Below are 19,594 nucleotides of genomic sequence, written 5' to 3'. Positions count from 1 at the left end.
CTTTAACATTTTTCCTCCAATATTAAAAAAAAAAAAGTTTTGCAGCTTTGCAGGTTAATTAGTACCATTTATATGTGTAAGTTTTTGAAATCTGGCTACTATACATATAAGTGCTGACACTTAAAAATAAAAGTAACTTTCATGTTATAAGTTCATAGTTGGCAAAATACACATTTTACATAAGGCATCATATTTATCATAGCCTTTTGTAAACTACCAAGGAAATGTGAATACCCCTAAGTAGTAAGATTACGTAGCTTTCACCAGATCAAATGTCCATATTTTGACAAATGGCCACTTCCGGTCTCAACAGCCAATTAGAAGACAGGATCCACTCACTTTGCCCCTTTAATGACATCAATGACTTTGTGGCCCCTGCCCAAGCCCCACCTCATCAAGTTAACATGCATCAAACCCCCACCCCCTTTTTATATAACCTCACCCCCTTTGGTTTAAAATGATTAGACATGGACTGCGAACATTGCCTTATTTCTTTAATATTTTGTTTAGTCCTTACTTCACAAAGTTCATGTTTTTTGCTGAACTTTCGTGAGCGTGCGTACAGCACTCCCCCAAAATTCACGGGGGTTCCATTCCAGAATGCCAGCGAATTTCAAAAAACCGCAAATATGGTTTTTGCCTGTCAAAAGGCTGGGGCGTTGGCGGGTGCAGAAAATCACTCGCGGTATGCTCCAACCGCCTCTTCCTGTTACTAAAGTCAGGCTACACCAATAAGGAGCTGCTTTGACACGCAGCTCCTGATTGATATAGCCTGACTTTAGTATAGGAAGAGGTGGTCGGAGCATACCCCGAATTAGTGAGTCTGCGATGTACGAATTCGCAGGGGAACACTGTACTTCAATTCCCAGCTAATCCTTTAAATCTCTCAATTCAGCCTGCACGACTTTTTTCAGATACCCAACAGGAGCATGCTTCATGCCAAGTGCTATTAAGTCACTATTTTCTCTTAGTTTTGTTTTTTGAGTCATCAATTGACTGGGCATTTTCTCAGAGCTTTTACAGCATGATTGCTTGCTCATCAGTTGATGGTTTATTTTTCTCCAGAACCCGACAGCTTGACTGTCTATTCACTTAATTACAAACACCGACAGGAGAACACTACCAGCTGGAGTGCAAGTAAGGTTGTCTTCCTTCCCCTTTTTAACAGTATACTGGGCTTTTACATGTACTTGTCTTTCCTTAGAATTTGACAGCATGATTATATACTTTTCCTTATCGCTAATTGGAGTTGCTACTTTTTTTTATGTTCAGTACTTTGACATTGAGATGTCTTTTCAGCAGCTAAGTTCACTTGCTGTTCACATATACACTGGCAATAAACATTGTACGCCATCAGAAGCGTGCAGGATATTGGTGCGCCAACAATCCCACCCCGACATTTGGGCACAGAACAAATGTGTGCAGCCCTATTGCCTTCCCTTCGGGGAGAACCTGTAAGTGCATGGGGGAGGGTTTTTTTGCAGCAATGTTGCACGTCGGCATCCCCCTGATTGTAGTGTGTGTGTGTGTGGGGTCCCCCACGCTCTCCCTCAGAGCGGAAAAGGGAAAACTTCAAGTTTGCGTGAGGAACGACAGCGCGAGGGTATGGGGGGTCCCCCCAAACCCTCCCTTAGAGTGCAAATGGGAAGGCAACAGGGCAGCACGCATTTGTCCTGTACGGAAATGTCAGGGTGGGATTGTCGGCGCGCCAATGTCCTGCGCGCATTTGACGGGTCACCGTTCTCTCAGGGTTTACGCAGCTTCCATTGTGCTTGTTGCAGGTTTCCAGGTCTCGCTGCATTTTGTAGGGTACAAACCGATGTTTCAGCCACATCATACCCTGAAGAAAGCCACAGCATGGTGGCTGAAATATCGGTTTCTACCTAACAAGATGCAGAAAGCTCTGGAAAACTGCAACAAGCACAATGCCAGCTGCAGAAACTCTGAAAGAACATGTAACCCAGCTTCATGGGGAGAACATCTTAAACCAGTGGTCTTAAACATGCGGCCCGGGAACCACATGCAGCCCGCCAGGTACTATTTTGAGGCCCTCGGTATGTTTATCATCACAAAAGTAAAATAAAACAGTTTCTTGATCATTTGTCTCTTTAGCTATAAATTACAATATTATTATTAAGACTTAGCTAAAAGGAAAGATATATAAACTATAAAGAGTTTTACCAAAATGGTCATTTCTTTAATAAGACATTAACTATTTTTTCTGTGGACCTCCAAGTACCTACAAATTCAAAATGTGGCTTTGCAAAGGGTTTGAGTTTGAGACCACTGTCTTAAACTCACCAGAGACTTTTCCATTCTAAGGGGGGGGGGAAGGGGGAAGAGACCAACTGACTTTCCCATCAAAATTCAAATTGGTGATCAACAGACTGCCCTGTTCTGTGGACCCACTATTTACAAAGAGACACTCCAGACCTCACAGTATACCCTAAAGAAAACCACAAGATGGTCGCTGAAATATTAATTTCAACCTGGAAACCTATAAGTCCTTTTATATGAGTTTTCCAATATAATTTTTTTAAATTTGAGTTTCTTTAAATATGAGTTTGATATGAGTTCTTTTAATATAAATTCTCTATGTGTTTTACATGTTTTTATCCAGTCATATATTTAAATTGTGTATTTGTGTAACAATATGTTTTTATGGTTATGTTTTAGAAGTTTAAATTTCTTTGTTTTTCAGACTCCTGAGGAAGGAGTATTTTGAACATCGAAACAACTGGCCATGTTGAGTCAAACTGATAAATTTTCAATAAAATATCCCTGTGGACACATCTCTATCCCCCTACTATTTGTTTACTTGGATTCATTGTCATAGGTAGTTTTTTCCTGCTTCTTATGTGACATCATAACTCCACCTAGGCCATGGTACCTTTTCAAGATGGCAGTGCACACTGGAGGTCTCTAAGTCATTTCCTGTTTCACAGTATTCACCACAATCTGACGAGCATGTGCAGTTTGCTCGTCCTTCACAACTTATTTTTTTAGCCTTGCTTTTTTTTTTTTTAAAGTAAAAATGCTCAGGGCAACACTTTCCTTTCAGAAAAAATAAAATTCAACTTTATTATTTTTTTTTTAGACAAAACTCCCATGTCTTTTGTAAAATTAAAGCAGCAAAATGATCACATTCTCTGCATGCTGTCTTCAACAGTGCTTCAGCATGATTCATTTTAAGTGTTGTAAAAAAAAAAAATCCAAACTATGCATGCTTGTCAGGAGGGGCAGTGCTAGGCAATCAAAGTCATTTCTTGTCACATGACCCATCCAAGATGGTGGTACTGTGAAACAGGAAGTGATAGCGACCTTTAGTGTGTGCCACCATCATGAAAAAGTGATCGTAGTCTGGGTGGAGTTATGACATCATTTCCTCTGGTGTCACCAAAGATTGGGGTTTGGGATATGGTTATGCAAAAGTGGTAGGAATTGGCTATGTAAATAAGGCAGGGTTAGAGGAGGGATGCAAATGGGTTAGGGCTACAGTGGGGCAGGGCCATGTCATATCTGGTGATAAAGGTGGAGGAGCAGAGAATGGGAAAGCTTGGGCAGATCCTAATTTCTGACTGGCTGACAGAACCAGAAATGGATGTGGCCATCTGTCAAAAATATGCAAATTAGGTTTGACAAAAGCTATTTAACTTCCTTACCTGGACATCCCATTTTCCATGTAGATCCCATATTAAAAATAGGGTTTTAAGCTTAGACAATTTTATTTTAAGCAGTATATCAAATTTTAAATAAACTTGAAACAAATAGATACTTACTTCCTTGTTTGAGATATGCTTCTATAGATTGTCCACGTCCATGTCCATCCTTATACAACGGGTAAATAGAAATCATGTAACGCTTCATAGGTATTATATTTCCTAGTGCAACAAAACAGAAAAAGTTATAGTTTTGCTAATGTACAATCATCCTGACTCCATATATAGGAGATTTTATAATGTTCATATTCCAGATGCTTGGAAGCCAATACATATCAACTATAGGAGTAATTTTATAAAGCATTTTATCATCATTTATTAGCATTTGATTTACTGCTGCTCCAAGCAAAAATTACAGCCTTTTACAATAAAAATAAAGAGAAATGAAGCCCCATCATAAAATAAGGTAAGAACATTCATAGACTTGCATATAGGCTAGCCAGCCACAATTTCGTAAATCTTCTCAATGATGGCTCATCCTAGGAGAAACACAGGCAACTCATTCTAGAGATGCAGCACCAAACCACAAAGTACCACAATAGAAGTTAAACAGGGCTCTCTGCAAAAGAAGGCAGCTGCTAACCATGAGCTGAGGAAGACCTCAGGATCTTTCTCATCTGAACCATAGGGAACAAGAGAAGCCAAATATAGCTGATCATGCATATAAAGTGCCTATGTGCTAAAAGGAACACTTTAAACCTTATGTGATTCCATATTGGTAACCAAAGACATTGTGCCAGCAGAGGGCTAACACAATCACTATATCAAGTCCTGCAAAATAGACTGCTATAATTGCTAGAGGTAGACTCTAGATAGGCGCTATAGAAATAATTAAAAGTAGTTAATAGTAGTCAATCTGCAACACCAACAATGCAGAGTGCAAAACAGAAGAATCAAAATATATCCAATTGCCCTAAGCCTCCAAAGCACAAAGAAACCTTTCTGGACCACCTGGGAGATTTTCTCCACAAACAGCCTAATATCAACTACCACCCCCCATTTAAGAGAGTCTACAACCTCCACATGTTGACCAAACAAAATAGGCACTATTGTACTCATTTGGCAAGGAATGTGGCCAGTTATCCAATAGGTCTTTGCTATATTCAAAACCAACTGCTGAATCTAAAGCCAAACCAACCACAGCAGAAAGACCGCGTTGGAGAGAAGGCAGATCAGGAGCAGAGCCAGAGGTATAAGTCACCAACAAAAATGTCATTTACAAGAAAATAGGTACCGATTCCAAAAATCACTTATTAGAGCTGCCAACGGATTAAGAAAAATATTAAACATAAAAAAGAGGACAACACCAACCCCAGAGAGACACCACATGTCAAGAATGAAAATAAATGTAAGAAGAACTGTCAATGGAAACAGAAAATGCCAGACCCAGAAAACAGAAAAGAACCAAAGTAAAATTATATCTATAAGGACAATTACATTAAATTTTATTTACAATTATTTATAACCCGCCTATCCACAAATCTACGTGGGATACAATAAAAACATACAAATTCATAAAACAGTACAAAATTACAAAACAGCAGAAAGCTTGATAACCTTGATAGGCGGTATATAAAATCCTAATAAACTTGAAACTTGACGCTAACTCACATAGTCACATGTCTAGCACCCAAAAAAACGCTCAAATAAAAGTTTTCACCCCCTTTCTAAACTGACAAAGCATGTTCGATTGGCACAACCCCAAAGGAAAAGCATTCCAAAATGAAAGGCCCTGCACAGAAAACACAGATTTACGGTTCCCTGTAAGCCTTATGGCGGCTAGTGATGGAATTTCTAGTTTCAAACTGTCTGAAGACCGAAGCTCACGGGAGGGAAAATGCCACTGCAATAGAGAGTGGACGCTTGAAGGGCAATTATACTGAAGAACCTTAAACATCATGCAAAGAACCTTAAATTCAACTTGTGTATCAACAGGTAGCCAATGTTAATGAGGTACAATAAGACAGACCGGGTAAATTCTATAACATAGATACTGCCATTTATGTGCCCATCATACTCATAAATATTTCTATTAGATCAATCATCATTAAATATCCTTATTCATTCACTCGTCATTTCATGCTTGGATTATAGCAATTCACTATACAAAGGAATCACTAAGAAAGAAATAAAACATCTTCAAATCATTCAAAATACTGCCATAAAAATTATTTCAAAAGCACGTAAATATGATAATGTTACACCTCTCTTGATCAAAGCTAGATCAGTGGTTCCCAAACCCTGTCTTGCGGGACCCCCAGCCAGTTGGGTTTTCAAGATATCCCTAATGAATATGCATGAGAGAGATTTGCATACCTGTCACTTCCATTATATGCAAATCTCTCTCATGCATATTCATTAGGGATATCTTGAAAACTCCACTGGCTGGGGGTCCCCCAGGACAGGGTTTGGGAACCACTGCTATAGATCATCGAATCACCTACAAAATAATGTTGCTGACTTTAAGACTAAAATTTCCAGCCAACCTGATTTTATTAACAGGCTATTAATCCCCCATACCCACCATCGTACACTGCGGCCATCTAATCAAAACTTGTTATCCATTCCCTCTTTAAGATACATTAACACTATGCGCACTAGCATCTTTTCCGTTACGGTCCCTACCATCTAGAATTCAGCACCAAATTATATAAGAGAAATTACATTCCTTGACAAATTTAAAAGTAACTTGAAGGCTTTTCTTTTTAAAGACGCATATGATGTATAATAGTTCTCCTAAGGACAGCATTGGAAATCTGTTCCTTGCCATTTTACAATCATTTTAGCTTATTTTACATTATTCTAGACTATTTATGTTTTGTTCCCCTTCCTTTTGTTTTTTTTCCCTCTTCCCCTCTCTTTCTTTTTATATATATTGCATTTCTGCCCATTTCCATCCTGTATCGGTAAGTCAATGTTCGTCAGTGTGTCTGATCGTTTGAAGCATTGTTTTGCTATTTGTTTTTAATGTACGTTTTTATTATACCCTGTTTTTATACATTATGTAAAACCGCTTTGAATTTTGATAAGGCGTTATATCAAATTTTAAATAAACCTGAAACCTCATATGCATTAAAATGCCAAAATTCCACCTAAATGCTATTCTGTAAATATACGCTTAAATTTGCACTTAAATTGGCCATGAGGGACATTCATATGGGCAGAGCCTGGACAGGACTTCTACTTATGCATGAAACATAAAATATTGTAAGTTACAAGCATAACTGACATTTAGGTGCGAACACATCTGATCTATTGCTGACAAAATTCAGACTGTGGGAAACAGCCTGGCTATCTCCTGCAGTTGGCAGTGAACCCATAACTTCAATGCCAGGTAGTATCCATTGACTGGCATTGAATTGTGTGTTTGGGGGGGGGAGGGGGGTTGGTTGGTCACAAGAAACAAAGCCAGTTAAGACAATATTCATTGTCTGACCAGATAACTTATAATTATCAAAGATATCTATTATTTGTGCGGGCAGTGGCGTACCAAGGGGGGGACGGGACCACCCCAGGTGCAAGCACTGAGGGGGTGCTCCCGGTCTTGGCGTCCAGTTGCCCCCCGACGTACGGATTTTCCCCCCGCACCGTTTGCAGTGGAGAAGCAGCGTGCAGCGGGATCGCGATGCCAGCGATCCCTGCGCTGCTTCGGCGCTGCTTCCTCCGCCGCGGTCCTGCCCCTCCTCTGATGTCAGAGGAGGGGCGGGACCACGGCGGAGGAAGCAGTTCTGAAGCAGCGTAGGGATCACTGGCATCGCGATCCCGCTGCGGGCTGCTTCTTTACCGTAAGTGGTGCGGGGAGGCCAGGGGCGCGAGCGGTCCTTCTGGGTGGGTTGGGGCATCAGGCCTTCAGGGTGGGGCGGGCAGGCAGGCCTTCAAGGGGGGGACAGGCAGGCAGGCCTTCAAGGGGGGGGACAGGCAAGCAGGCAGGCCTTCAAGGGGGGGCAGGCAGGTCTTCAAGGGGGGGACAGGCAAGCAGGCCTTCAAAGGGGGGACAGGCCTTCAAGGGGGGATAGGCAGGCAGGCAGGCTTTCAAGGGAGAGACAGGCCTTCAAGGGGGGGGGGACAGGCAGGCCTCCAAAGGGGGGACAGGCAGGAAGGCCTTCAAGGGGGGGACAGGCCTTCATGGGGGTGTGCAGGCCTTCAAGGGGGGGGCGATAGGCCTTCAAGGGGATCAGGCAGGCCTTCAAGAGGGGGGGGGAGGCAGGCAGACCAGGGGGACAGGCAGGCAAGCCTTCAGGGAGGGGACGACAGGCAGGCAGGCAGGGGGGACAAGCAGGCAGGCAGGCCTTCAAGGGGGGGGACAGGCAGGCAGGCCTTCAAGGGGGGTGCAGGCCTTCAGGAGGGGACAGTCCTTCAGGGGTGGAAAGCAGACCTTTAAGAGGGGGACAGGCCTTCAGGGAGCGGGGGCCCTGGTGTAGAAGTACACGGAGGGAATGGGGGGTTCAAAGAGACGTGCATATGCTAGACTTTGGTTGGGAAGAAATAATGGGTCTGAAAATAAAGAGGGAGAGAGATGATGGACCATGGTTTTTAGGGAGGAAAGGAACAGAAAGGGAGAGAAGTTGGACACAAGGGATGGTGTGGAGGGGGGGATAGAGATACTGGATAGGAGGGTAGTTGGGAAAAGAAAGGGAGAGATGGTGAACCCTGGGGTGATGGGGAAGGAGGGAGAGATGCTGGATGAAAGGGTAGTTAAGAAAAGATGGATCTGTGGAGGGAGATGAAAAAAGGAAAGATGCCAGACCTCCTGGGGAGGGAAGGGAAACGGGGAGGTCAGAGATGGCAGATGGATGGTTAGCATGCAGAAAGAAGGAAGAAGGAGACCCTGGCAAGCAAGTTATCAAAAGACAACCAGAGCCTTGGACCAACAAGATTTGAAAAATAACCAGACAACAAAAGGTAGAAAAACTATTTTTATTTTCTGTTTTGTGATTACAATATGTCAGATTTGAAATGTGTATCCTGCCAGAGCAGGTGTTAGACCGCAAACGTGAGCTAGGATTTAACAGAGAGAGGAAAAGTCATTTTTATTTCTTTATTTTATTTACACCACAGCGTCAATGTGGTTAGGAAAAGCCAAACGGGGGTGAAAAAGCTATAAAATAAACCCACCAGGATGTTTGAAAAAAAACAAACACCCAATTGGGCAGGAAAGTTGAATCGAAAAACCAATTCAATAGGCTGAATCAAATCGAATTTTTTTTTTTTTTTCTTGAATCGGTCAGCACTAGTTTGCGTTACTATCTTAGACTTTAGGTCCTGGGATTGGGGAGAGATGGCATCCTCAGTACTTTATAATGCAAGTAAAACGACTTTTGAAGGTTCTGCAGAAGAAAAATATTGTATAGGCCGGGGACATGAGACAGCAGGAAATGGGAACTTTTCTTCCTTCTATTTTTGTGAATGGCAAGGCTTAGGATGTCGGAGAGTTCAGTTAAAATAAGTGCTTTATAAGAAAATATAATAATGTGTTTTATAAAGTTTATAAGCATTGCTGGCCTACCCGATGAGGTGTTCCTAATGGTGGTGGTGGTGGCAGCGTGTCAATGTGTTGAGAGCAAGAGGTGGTCTGGGAAATTCTGCTGAGCAAACTCCGGGCCCATTTCCACCCCCCAGTTAGTCCACTCCACTCAACTGGTTCACACACTGAGTGGGTCTTTGGATGTTGTGCCTGGGTAGTTGTTTTGGGATCTCTTCCAGTGGTTTGTCAGTATCTCCTTGTGGTCAAAGGAAGGAAACTTTGTTAACCTTAGCATTGACCTTCAGAATATGTTTGTAACAGCGCTGCTTGTGTGGCATTAGGCTATGTAGTGATCGAAAGAAAAAAACAGACTTTTGCACATTTTTGCACTATATGGTAGGTGTATGAGGAGATTCACATTTCCTGTACAGCTAAGTCCGTGTGAAGTTACCTTGTGCTATATTTGACATCTAGCAAGGTCTCTGTTTGGAAGGAAAGATCTAAACTTAAAAATGAAGTGGCCAGAAGTTATGGTAAAAGCAGATAGTGTAGCTGATTTTAAGAAAGATTTGGACAAATTCCTGGAGGAAAAATCCATAGTCTGTTATTAAGACATGGGGGATGTGTCTGCTTGCCCTGGATCAGTAGCATGGAATGTTGCTACTCTTTGGGTTTTGACCAGGTATTAATGACCTGGATTGGCTACCATGAGAATGGGCTACTGGGCATGATGGACCATTGGTCTGACCCAGTTAGGCTATTCTTATGTTATGTTCTCATCTGTAGGGGGCCTTTGTTTTCACTTATTATAATGTATTTTTTTTCTGGGAACTTTTCAGTGTTTTTTATAATGGGAACAAAAATGGAAGAAAATTAATGTGTGTGGAATTGGGGGGGGGGGTGGGGGTAACTAATTTCTTCAGCTAAATAATTCAATCCACCTCACCAGACATAGGAGAACTCACGCACCATTCACACACCCTCCAACCAAAAACATCAAAAGAAAAAAACTGTTCGACAGCCTCCTAGCCATTCGAGCTGCAACACTTGACTCCCAACTCTACAACCTATTGACCTCGACCACAGACTACAAAACCTTCAAAAAAGAAATAAAAACCCTTCTATTCAAAAAACACATAAAACCGAACTGACACAATCAGAACTGTCCCAAGGATCACCTGCAACTACTCCATATGTACTTCTGATGTCAAGACAATTCAGACATAATTTATGTTATGTTATGTTAGGAATAATGGTTACATATATGAGGTTCAATAAAAGAAAATTTTCACTGCCTGTTTCTATTCTGACCATTTATTCCGTTTAATGGTCATTACAAAAAATATTTGTTTACATGGGGGGGGGGTGTCAAAAAATGATGGGCCCTGGGTGCCACATACCCTAGGTGCGCCACTGTGTGCGGGTCTATCTGGCTGTTTGGCAAGATTGGAGAAACCAGGTGAAGAGGGTGACCTGCAATCAGATGGCTGGACATGTTGAAAACAACCATGGGGATGGTGCTGGAGGACCTTACCAGACTAGCACAAAACTGATTTCTTTTTAGATCTGTAATTCATCGCTAGGACTCTTAACACAAGTTGATGGCCTACCTGAAAGCTCATGCAGTTACGATACACCTAGTCCCAGGCAGTGTTCCCGCTAAGCTGCGCTGGGGTGCGCTGACGCACAAAATATTACCTCGCAGCGCACAAGTTTCTCGTCACAGCGCACACAGTGTAGAGCACAGTTCTTCAACCGCCGGTCCACAAACAAAATCTTGCCGGTCCGCGAAGGATTCGGTCCCCGCCGCAACGAAAGGCCGGCGTCAGCTGACTTGCAACTTCCTGTTGCAGTCGCTGTGCCGGGACTCCTGCCTTCGCCGGGACTCCTGCCTTCCACCGCGTTTGCCTCCTGCCTTGTCTCCGCACCTCCAGACCAGCAGCGGCAGCTGTGTATGCTTTTAACTTCGGCACAGAGCTGCCCCTAATCAATAGTTTAGCGCGGTTTCATAAGGCAGCCTCGGGGCCTTTGCTAGGCCGGCCCACATCGCATCATCGAAGCGGGCCGGCTATCAAAGGCCCCGAGGCTGCCTCATGAAACCGCGCTAAACTATTGATTAGGGGCAGCTCTGTGCCGAAGTTAAAAGCATACAGAGCTGCCGCTGCTGGTCTGAACTCTTGGGCCGCTGAAGGAGGGCAAAAAGCAGCTGTCCTGGAGGTTTCCCTTCCTCTCGCCTTTACAGGTTCCTTTTTTCCACCTTTTTTTTTTTCCTTCAAACGGCAACGGGCCCCAGCATCGACATCAATCAAGTAAGTTCCACTGTCAATCAAGCGGTTCTGCTCGGCCAAAGCTTCCCCTGTGACATGAGCCACCCTCAGGGGAAAGAAAGTGACCCACAAAGGTGAGGGGAAGGGGGGCAGATGATGGAAGTTGGGGGGGGGGAGAGAGAGAGAGAAGGGGCAGATGATGGAATGGAGGAGATGAGAGAGAGAGAGAAGGGGACAGATGATGGAAGTGAGAAGAAGGGAGAGAGAGCAGAAGGCAGATGGATGTCAGTTGAGAAGGGAGAGCAGATGCTGAATGGAAGTGGGGAAAGAACACATACTGGATGGAAGGAGGAGATAAATAAAGGGGGAAGAAAATAGTAAGATAATGGAGGGGTGAGGGAAAGGGGTGACAAGCTGTGTGTAGACACAGTGAAAAGAGGGAAACGGGACTAAATAGTAAGAAAGAATTTAATTTAGATGGAGGCAGAAAATAGAGAAGGAAGACCAGAGAAGAAAAGGGAAGAGAGAGCAGAGAATGATCAGATCTGAGTGGAGGAAATGAGAAGAGAGATATGCTAAAAACCACAGGGGGGAGGGAAGGATAGAGATGCCAGACCATGAGGGGAACAGAAGGAAGATGATGGATGCTAGACCAAATTGGGGGGTGGGGGGGGCAGGAGGAGAGATGGCAGGGAAAGACAGACAGTGAATGGAAGGGGCAGATGCTGGACTGAAGAGACAGAGAAGGTTATCATGCTGCTGTACCGGGCCATGGTACGCCCTCACCTGGAGTACTGCGTCCAGCACTGGTACTTTAAGAAGGACACGGTACTACTCGAAAGGATCCAGAGAAGAGCAACTAAAATGGTTAAGGGGCTGGAGGAGTTGCCGTACAGTGAAAGATTAGAGAAACTGGGCCTCTTCTCCCTTGAGCAGAGGAGATTGAGAGGGGACATGATAGAAACATTCAAGGTACTGAATGGAATAGACTTAGTAGCTAAGGCAGGGAGAACGAGAGGGCACTCTCTAAAGTTGAAAGGGGATAGATTCCATACAAACGTAAGGAAGTTCTGTGGTAGAAAGCAACATATTTATTTGGCTCATAACTTGCTGGCGCCCGATATTTTTAGCTCACAGTGAAAAAAGTTTGCTCACAACACCCGCCCGCTTAGAGGGAACACTGGAAGGTGGAAGCAACTTTATAAGAACTGGCAAATACACATGGATATATTTAAGAAATAAACCCATAGATGTTGATTTAATCCCCAGTCTGTCCATTCTTTCCCCTGTGAATGTTTGAGTATATTCCATAAAAAAGGTGCAATGTTTCTTGAGCACCTGTACACTGGGTAAGTATATAAGCATCTACTTAAGTGTGTAAAATACTGTTCTATATGTTGAAAATACTTAAACACAGATTATGACCCCCTCCTCCCAAGGGTGGTGGGTGTAGACTGTGAAATATTGCTTCTACAGCATCTCTATCTCAGCTGACCTGGAGAGGGGATGACACAACAGAATAATCTTCTGTACAACAGGGCAGTGTACTAGCTTAATTTTGTGCATTTTAACTTTTTTTGTTGTGCTTGATTTAATTTGCTACCAGATTTTTTTTATTTATTTTGGGGGGATGGGAGGTAATGACTCATCTTTCTGATGCCAACTATTACAAGGAGCAATATTCTGAGAAGACAATAAAATGTAGAACTCTTGCATAGTAAAACATAGCATTGCTGGTCCTTTGAGAGTTTTACTACTTCTTGTAATTTAACCAGATCTTACAATACACTGCCAATTAAAAATATCCAAAATATATCAAAATCTCTTCTCACTTTATATCTGAATAAAGGAATGTTTTCTGCAAGAAACGTAAATATTTAAACTTAAGTGATGCTTTCCTAAATTTGAATTACCTTGCAAGAATGTACACTGAGAACTACTGGACTCTTGTTGCCATTCAGTCGTAGAGTTAGACTTTGTATGCCATTCAATTATATATCGTTCTATATCTGACACATTGGGAGCAGTCCATTCTACCCACAGCTGTTTATCTTTAACAAATGTTGTAATGTTCGTGACACCAGGTAGTTCTTAAAAAACAAAAACACAAAAGTAAACAGGATTATAAAACAGTTATTGTTCATAGTTGTCTTCCTTAATGAAGCAGAAATCAAACGGACATATTGATCATCAAGAAGCAGAAATGAAATAGCCCAATCATGGAGAATAGTCAACTGTTTACAGAAGGGGTTTCCATGCTCTCCAGAACTCATACAGCTTAGGATAAATCTTCCCATCATTCCAGCAGAAATGATCACAACCTCACAACCTGTAATAGTTTTTTTTTTTGTGTAACAATTGCTACTATTATAGATCTATGAGCTTTAAAATGATCTACTGCATACAACATCTATAACAGAATGATATATTAAACACGCATCAGTACGTTTTTCAAAAAGATCATAGCACTGAGTCATTGTTAGTGGCAACACTGAATGAGTTGTGCTGTGGTTTTGGTCAAGGAAAAAGATTTTTGATGGTATTTCTTGACTTTGCAGGACTGGTTTCAGTCATTTTTGACTGACAGACAACAGGAGGTCTATGTAAGAGGTAGTGTCTCAAAATGTAGGGATGTTAAGACGTGGGTGCTGCAGGGCTCTGCTCTTTCAGCAGTCTTGTTTAAGCTCTACCTTCTTCAATTATGTAGACTATTAGGAACGCTAAATATTTTGTACAGATTGTATGTTGATGCAGTGGCGTACTAAGGGGGGGACGGTCTGCCCCGGGTGCATACTCCAAGAGGGTGTACGGCTGGCCAGGACCGGAACCTCCTGTGCTGCTCTAAATGGCACCTCAGCGCAGCTGCCGTACTTATTCTGGAGCAGAGTCGGCAGCCGCGCTGAAGTGCAGGAAGGTCCTGCGATGACTGTGTCTACCGCCTCTGCTCCGGAAGAGGTAAGTGACGTCACAGGGGGGTGGACCGGCAGCTGCAGTCATCATGGGACCTTGCTGCAACTCCCTGCGTCTGCGGGCCCACCCCCCTCCGACGTCACTTACCTCTTCCAGAGCAGAGGCAGCAGAAGTAGTCATCGCGGGACCTTGCTGATTTGGATGGAGAGAAAGGAGCATATCAGGGTGGTGGAAGGAGAAAAAGGGGGTCAGGGTGGTATGGAAGCGTGGTGAAGGGTGAGAAAGGGGGTAAGGGTGGTATGGAAGGGTGTGGAGGGTGAGAGGGGGTCAGGGTGGTATGGAAGCATGGTGGAGGGAGAGAAAAGGGGCAGATGCTGATGGAATTGGTGTGCAGGGAAAGGGGGAAAAAGACATAATGGGGAAGGATACTGCATAGAATTGGGTTGGAGGGACAGAAAGGGGGCAGATGCTGATGGAAGTGGAGGGAAGGGAGAGGAGAGAGTGAAATGCCAGACTATGGGGGTGTGGGAGAGGGAAGGAGAGGAGAGAGATGACAGACCATTGGAGGAGGGAAGGGAAGAAGATGGATGCCAGACCAATGGGGGTGAAGGGAGAGATGGAAGGGGGAGGCATAAAGTTTCTGGAAGGGGAATAGAAGGAGAGAAAATGCCATATAGAAGGGGCAGATAGAGGGTAGACAGTGGATGAAAGGAAGAGAATGACAAGAAGATGAGGAAAGCAGAAACCAGAGAAGACAAGATAGAAAAAAATTCTATTTATTTATTTATTTTTTGCTTTAGGGGAGATGCATTATTGTTTCTGTGGTGTTGCATTGTATGCAACGTCCAGCTTCTTGGTGCTTCAGTTTAAACTTTGTCTATGTTTTTTTATTCTATCTCCCCATTTACAAAACTGTAGAGCATTTTTTAGCGTTGGCATCTGAGCTATTACTACCGTAGCTAAAAACCACTGACTGTGTAGGATTGATCTGTACTAGTCTGGCTTGTTTAGTTTTACAATGGGTGTATTGATGTACTGCTCACTGCAGTATGTAAGATGCTGCCATTTCCTAGGTTCACTTTTGTGTGACATGTGAATTGTTACTAAAAATCACATTTTTCATACAGATGGGGGGTGTGTGTCAAAAAATGATGGGCCCTGGGTGTCACATATGCTAGGTACGCCACTGCTCTGATGATGTTCAATACTTTTTCCCAATTGAAGATTCATTACTGACTGCGATACAGATGTTGAATGATGTAATGAGCAATATTAAGAACCGGATGGATGCCAATAAGTTAGTGTTGAATATCTCTAAAACAAAGATTTTTTTTTGAGAGAGACTTTGATCCTGATTCTGAAGTTGCTTTAAATGTACTGAATACAGCTATGCATTTTACTCCAGAGGTTCATTATTTGGGTGTGATTCTGGATGCCCAATAATGTGATTAAAAAGACTTATTTTATGTTGCGGATAATAAGTAAACTTTGGATGTATTTATCAGGTTGTGATTTTAAATTAATTCTTTAATCTGTTGTGATAGCTGGTATGGATTATTGTAACATTGTGTATTAGGAATGACATCCTCTGACATGCGTGTGCTACAAGTTGTCCAAAACTCTATTATTCAAACTTTTTTTGGGATTGGGAAGTATGAACATGTTACTTCACATTTTATATCATTGTTTTGACTGACCATGGAGTACGGACTGAAGAATAAGTTATTATTATTTGTTTTATCTAAGTGTACATTATTTATCACCTAAGTACCTATAGGATTGTGTGCCACCCTATGTCCCCTCTCGAATACTGTGCTCTGCTACACACTGTAATCTAGTAATTCCAGCTCATAAGAAATTACGCTTACAGACTATGACATCAAGTACTTTTCTATTTGTGGGACCTGTTGAGTGGAGTCAACTTCCAGAATACATCAACAAAAAGATTTGTGTAAATTTAAAAAATTGCTAAAATATCATGTTTTGCAAGATGAAGTATGATTGTTGATGCTTTTTATATGACCTAGTAATTTTGATGTTTTTGACATGTTTGTTTTGTTATTTTAATTGTGTATGTTTAATTGTAATCTACCTTATTTAAAAGCGGCATATAAATAATAAACTATAAACTACAATGCTTTAGAGAAATTCAGAGAATGAAAATGGTTTTGTATCTCATTTATCTTGCATTAATAAAACACCGTACTTTACTTAAGTTCTCATTCTAATATGGAAAATGTAGGAAAACAAACAGTTTTAAATCCCTTTAAAAATTCCAAAGAAGAGAAGCAGATTTAGTACACTTCAGTATGCAAGCTTTCCTATGGATCTGAGCAAACAATCTAGCTGGCTAAAAGAGCAATTTTTTTCCAACACTTTCATTCAGTGAGAGTATAATAAGCACTTTCATTGAGCATGAGAACATAAGAATTGTCATAATGGGACAAACCAAAAGGTCCAATCAAGCCCAGTATCTTATTTTCAACAGTGGCCAAACCAGATCCTAAGTACCTAGCTAGATCCCAAGAAAAAAAAAACCAACAGATTTTATGCTTCTTATCCTAAGAATAAGCAATGGAGACTTAAGGATATTCTTATCAGTCCAGCCTTGTTTAATTTATTTTTTTAGTTTTCTTGGAAAAGAGCTTAAAGATTTAGGTCTGCACCATTTCATCTATGCAGATGATGTTCAGATTATTCCCTTTCATTAATTCCATTCAAAACTTTGATTGCTTTCTGATTATCTCACCTTCTGCACTCCTTTCCCTTGTTCATTAGTGTTAAGGTCATCACATTTCCCTTGAGGAAGAAAATCTCAAAGACCTCATCTTGTTCAATACATATTGGCCCTGATGTTTTAAAGGGTGCCTAACGCTGAGCGGGACTTAGGCGTCCAAACTAAGTGGTTAATGAGCCATTTAAGGGTCTTAACAAGCAATAATTGGCACATGGACGTCCAAAGGATGTGGACGTCACTTTGTAGGTGCCTCCATAATTTCATAGATGTCCATTGGGAAAATTCACGCCTAATGGAATAGGCATGGGCGTAAAATGGGCAAGGCTTCAATATGGTCATCCTTAAATTTATTTGCATAACGCTGAGCGACCTAGGGCATCCATCTTATGCCTACATTGTAGGCGAATGAAAACCAGGTCTACTTTTCAGCATAGTTTGGGCTTCAGATAGACCTGAGTTCTATGGACGGAACTTAGGCACTGTTGATGTCCTTAATGCAACCTACTAAATAGTTCTTTGGGTTTTTATTTTTGCTTTATTAAACTCAAAATACATTTTATAAGGCACCACATAAACAGGGCACATCAAAACAGATATACTGCATGCAAACCTATTTTTGTGGAGAAACAGCAATGCTATTTGCTAATTAGAGGAAAAGATCCATTAACTGAAGCACAGCACATGAAAAACACCGCTTTATGTTTCTTGCTAAAAAGCTACCCTTTTTTTTCTGACTAAACAGTACTCCAATCAGCTAATTCTTTAAAGCAAAGAACGCACATGAAAAAAATATGTAGATTGCATACATAACTTCGTTTGCAAAAGCTTAAAAACAGAAAAAACAGATACAGACTTTAGCATGGCTTCTACTTCATTGCAAATGGAGGTGTGCAGCAGCACAATGCTGACCTCATTGTGAGATCATTCAAGGTGCACCTTCAGTAAGATGCTGTCTGGCGTGAACAGCGCAGAATAAATAGCAGGGCATGACAGAGACCTTTCTAAGTCCTAATCAGAGGGTCTTATATGCAAACACAATAAAACTTTTAGAACCTAGATCACAAAAGACCAGGAAACGATATATATCAAAGGAACATGGGAATTCAGTATTTATATGAACTGCTGGGTTAAGCAAGATAAAAGAAATTAGAAACATAGAAACATAGAAAGATGACGGCAGAAAAGGGCTACAGCCCATCAAGTCTGCCCACTCTTCTGACCCACCCCATCAAGTCTGAGTGCTAATGACCCAGTTCCCTAGCTCGACCCCCGTAAGGATCCCACGTGGATGTCCCATTTGTTTTTAAAGTCGAGTACACTGGTGGCCTTGACCACTTGCACCGGAAGTTTGTTCCACTGATCCACCACCCTTTCTGTAAAGAAATACTTCCTGGTGTCACCATTAAATTTCCCTCCTCTGAGTTTGAACAGGTGCCCCCTTGTGACCGAGGGACCCTTAGGGAAGAATATATCGCTTTCCGCCTCGACACGACCTGTGATGTACTTAAACGTCTCAATCATGTCTCCCCTTTCTCTACGCTCCTCAAGAGTGTAGAGCTGCAGTTTATCCAGTCTTTCCTCGTATGGGAGACTCTTGAGTCCGGAGACCATTCTAGTGGCCATTCGCTGGACCGATTCAGCTCGAAGCACATCTTTTCGGTAGTGTGGTCTCCAAAATTGCACACAGTATTCCAGGTGAGGTCTCACCATGGTTCTGTAGAGCGGCATTATGACTTCAGGTTTGCGGCTGATGAAGCCTCTATTGATACATCCTAACATTTGCCTTGCCTTGGATGAGGCCTGCTCCACTTGTTTGGTAGCCTTCATGTCTGCGCTGACGATTACTCCCAAGTCCCGTTCTTCTGAAGTCCTAGCTAGTGTTTCTCCGTTCAAGGTGTAAGTTTTGCATGGGTTTCCGCAGCCGAGATGCATGACCTTACATTTCTTTGCGTTGAAGCCCAGCTGCCATGTCGAGGACCAGTTTTCCAACGTGATCAGATCTTGCGTCATACTATCCTTAAGATTGTTTTCACTTACTATATTACACAGTTTGGCGTCATCGGCGAACAGTGTTACTTTACCCTGAAGCCCTTGGGTCATGTCCCTTATGAATATGTTGAAAAGGGATGGTCCCAGGACCGAGCCCTGCGGCACTCCGCTAGTCACCTCTGATGTCTCAGAGAGGGTGCCGTTGACCACCACCCTCTGAAGTCTTCCACTCAGCCAATCATTCACCCATGCAGTTAGCTTCCCACCTAGACCCATCGACTTCATCTTGTTTAATAGTCTGCGATGCGGAACACTGTCAAACGCCTTGCTGAAATCCAAGTACACTATGTCCAGAGACTCTCCCAGGTCTAGCTTTCCCGTCACCCAATCGAAGAAGCTAATAAGATTGGATTGGCATGACCTACCCCTAGTGAATCCATGTTGACGGGGATCCCTTAGGTCTCCCTCATCCAAAATCGTGTCTAATTTATCTTTGAGTAGAGTTTCC

At 42.4% G+C, this 19,594-nt stretch overlaps 1 protein-coding gene across 3 annotated transcripts in view; it reads right to left on the bottom strand.

Moving 5' to 3' along the window:
• IL6ST (interleukin 6 signal transducer) overlaps positions 1-19,594 on the bottom strand; it is a 171,581-nt gene that overhangs the window by 47,200 nt on the left and 104,787 nt on the right. For all 3 annotated transcript variants that reach the window (XM_033931128.1, XM_033931119.1, XM_033931109.1), the window contains exons 11-12: positions 13,364-13,540; positions 3,780-3,881 (exon numbers count right to left, since the gene is read on the bottom strand). In XM_033931128.1, the coding sequence (XP_033787019.1) occupies positions 3,780-3,881; positions 13,364-13,540 (279 nt within the window). The remainder of the gene's footprint in view (positions 1-3,779; positions 3,882-13,363; positions 13,541-19,594) is intronic.

Source organism: Geotrypetes seraphini, chromosome 1 (genome assembly GCF_902459505.1).
Source record: "Geotrypetes seraphini chromosome 1, aGeoSer1.1, whole genome shotgun sequence".
Classification (NCBI taxonomy): Eukaryota; Metazoa; Chordata; class Amphibia; order Gymnophiona; family Dermophiidae; genus Geotrypetes; species Geotrypetes seraphini.
Note: the sequence above shows the minus strand (reverse complement) of the source record. Positions and strands in the feature narration are given on the sequence as shown.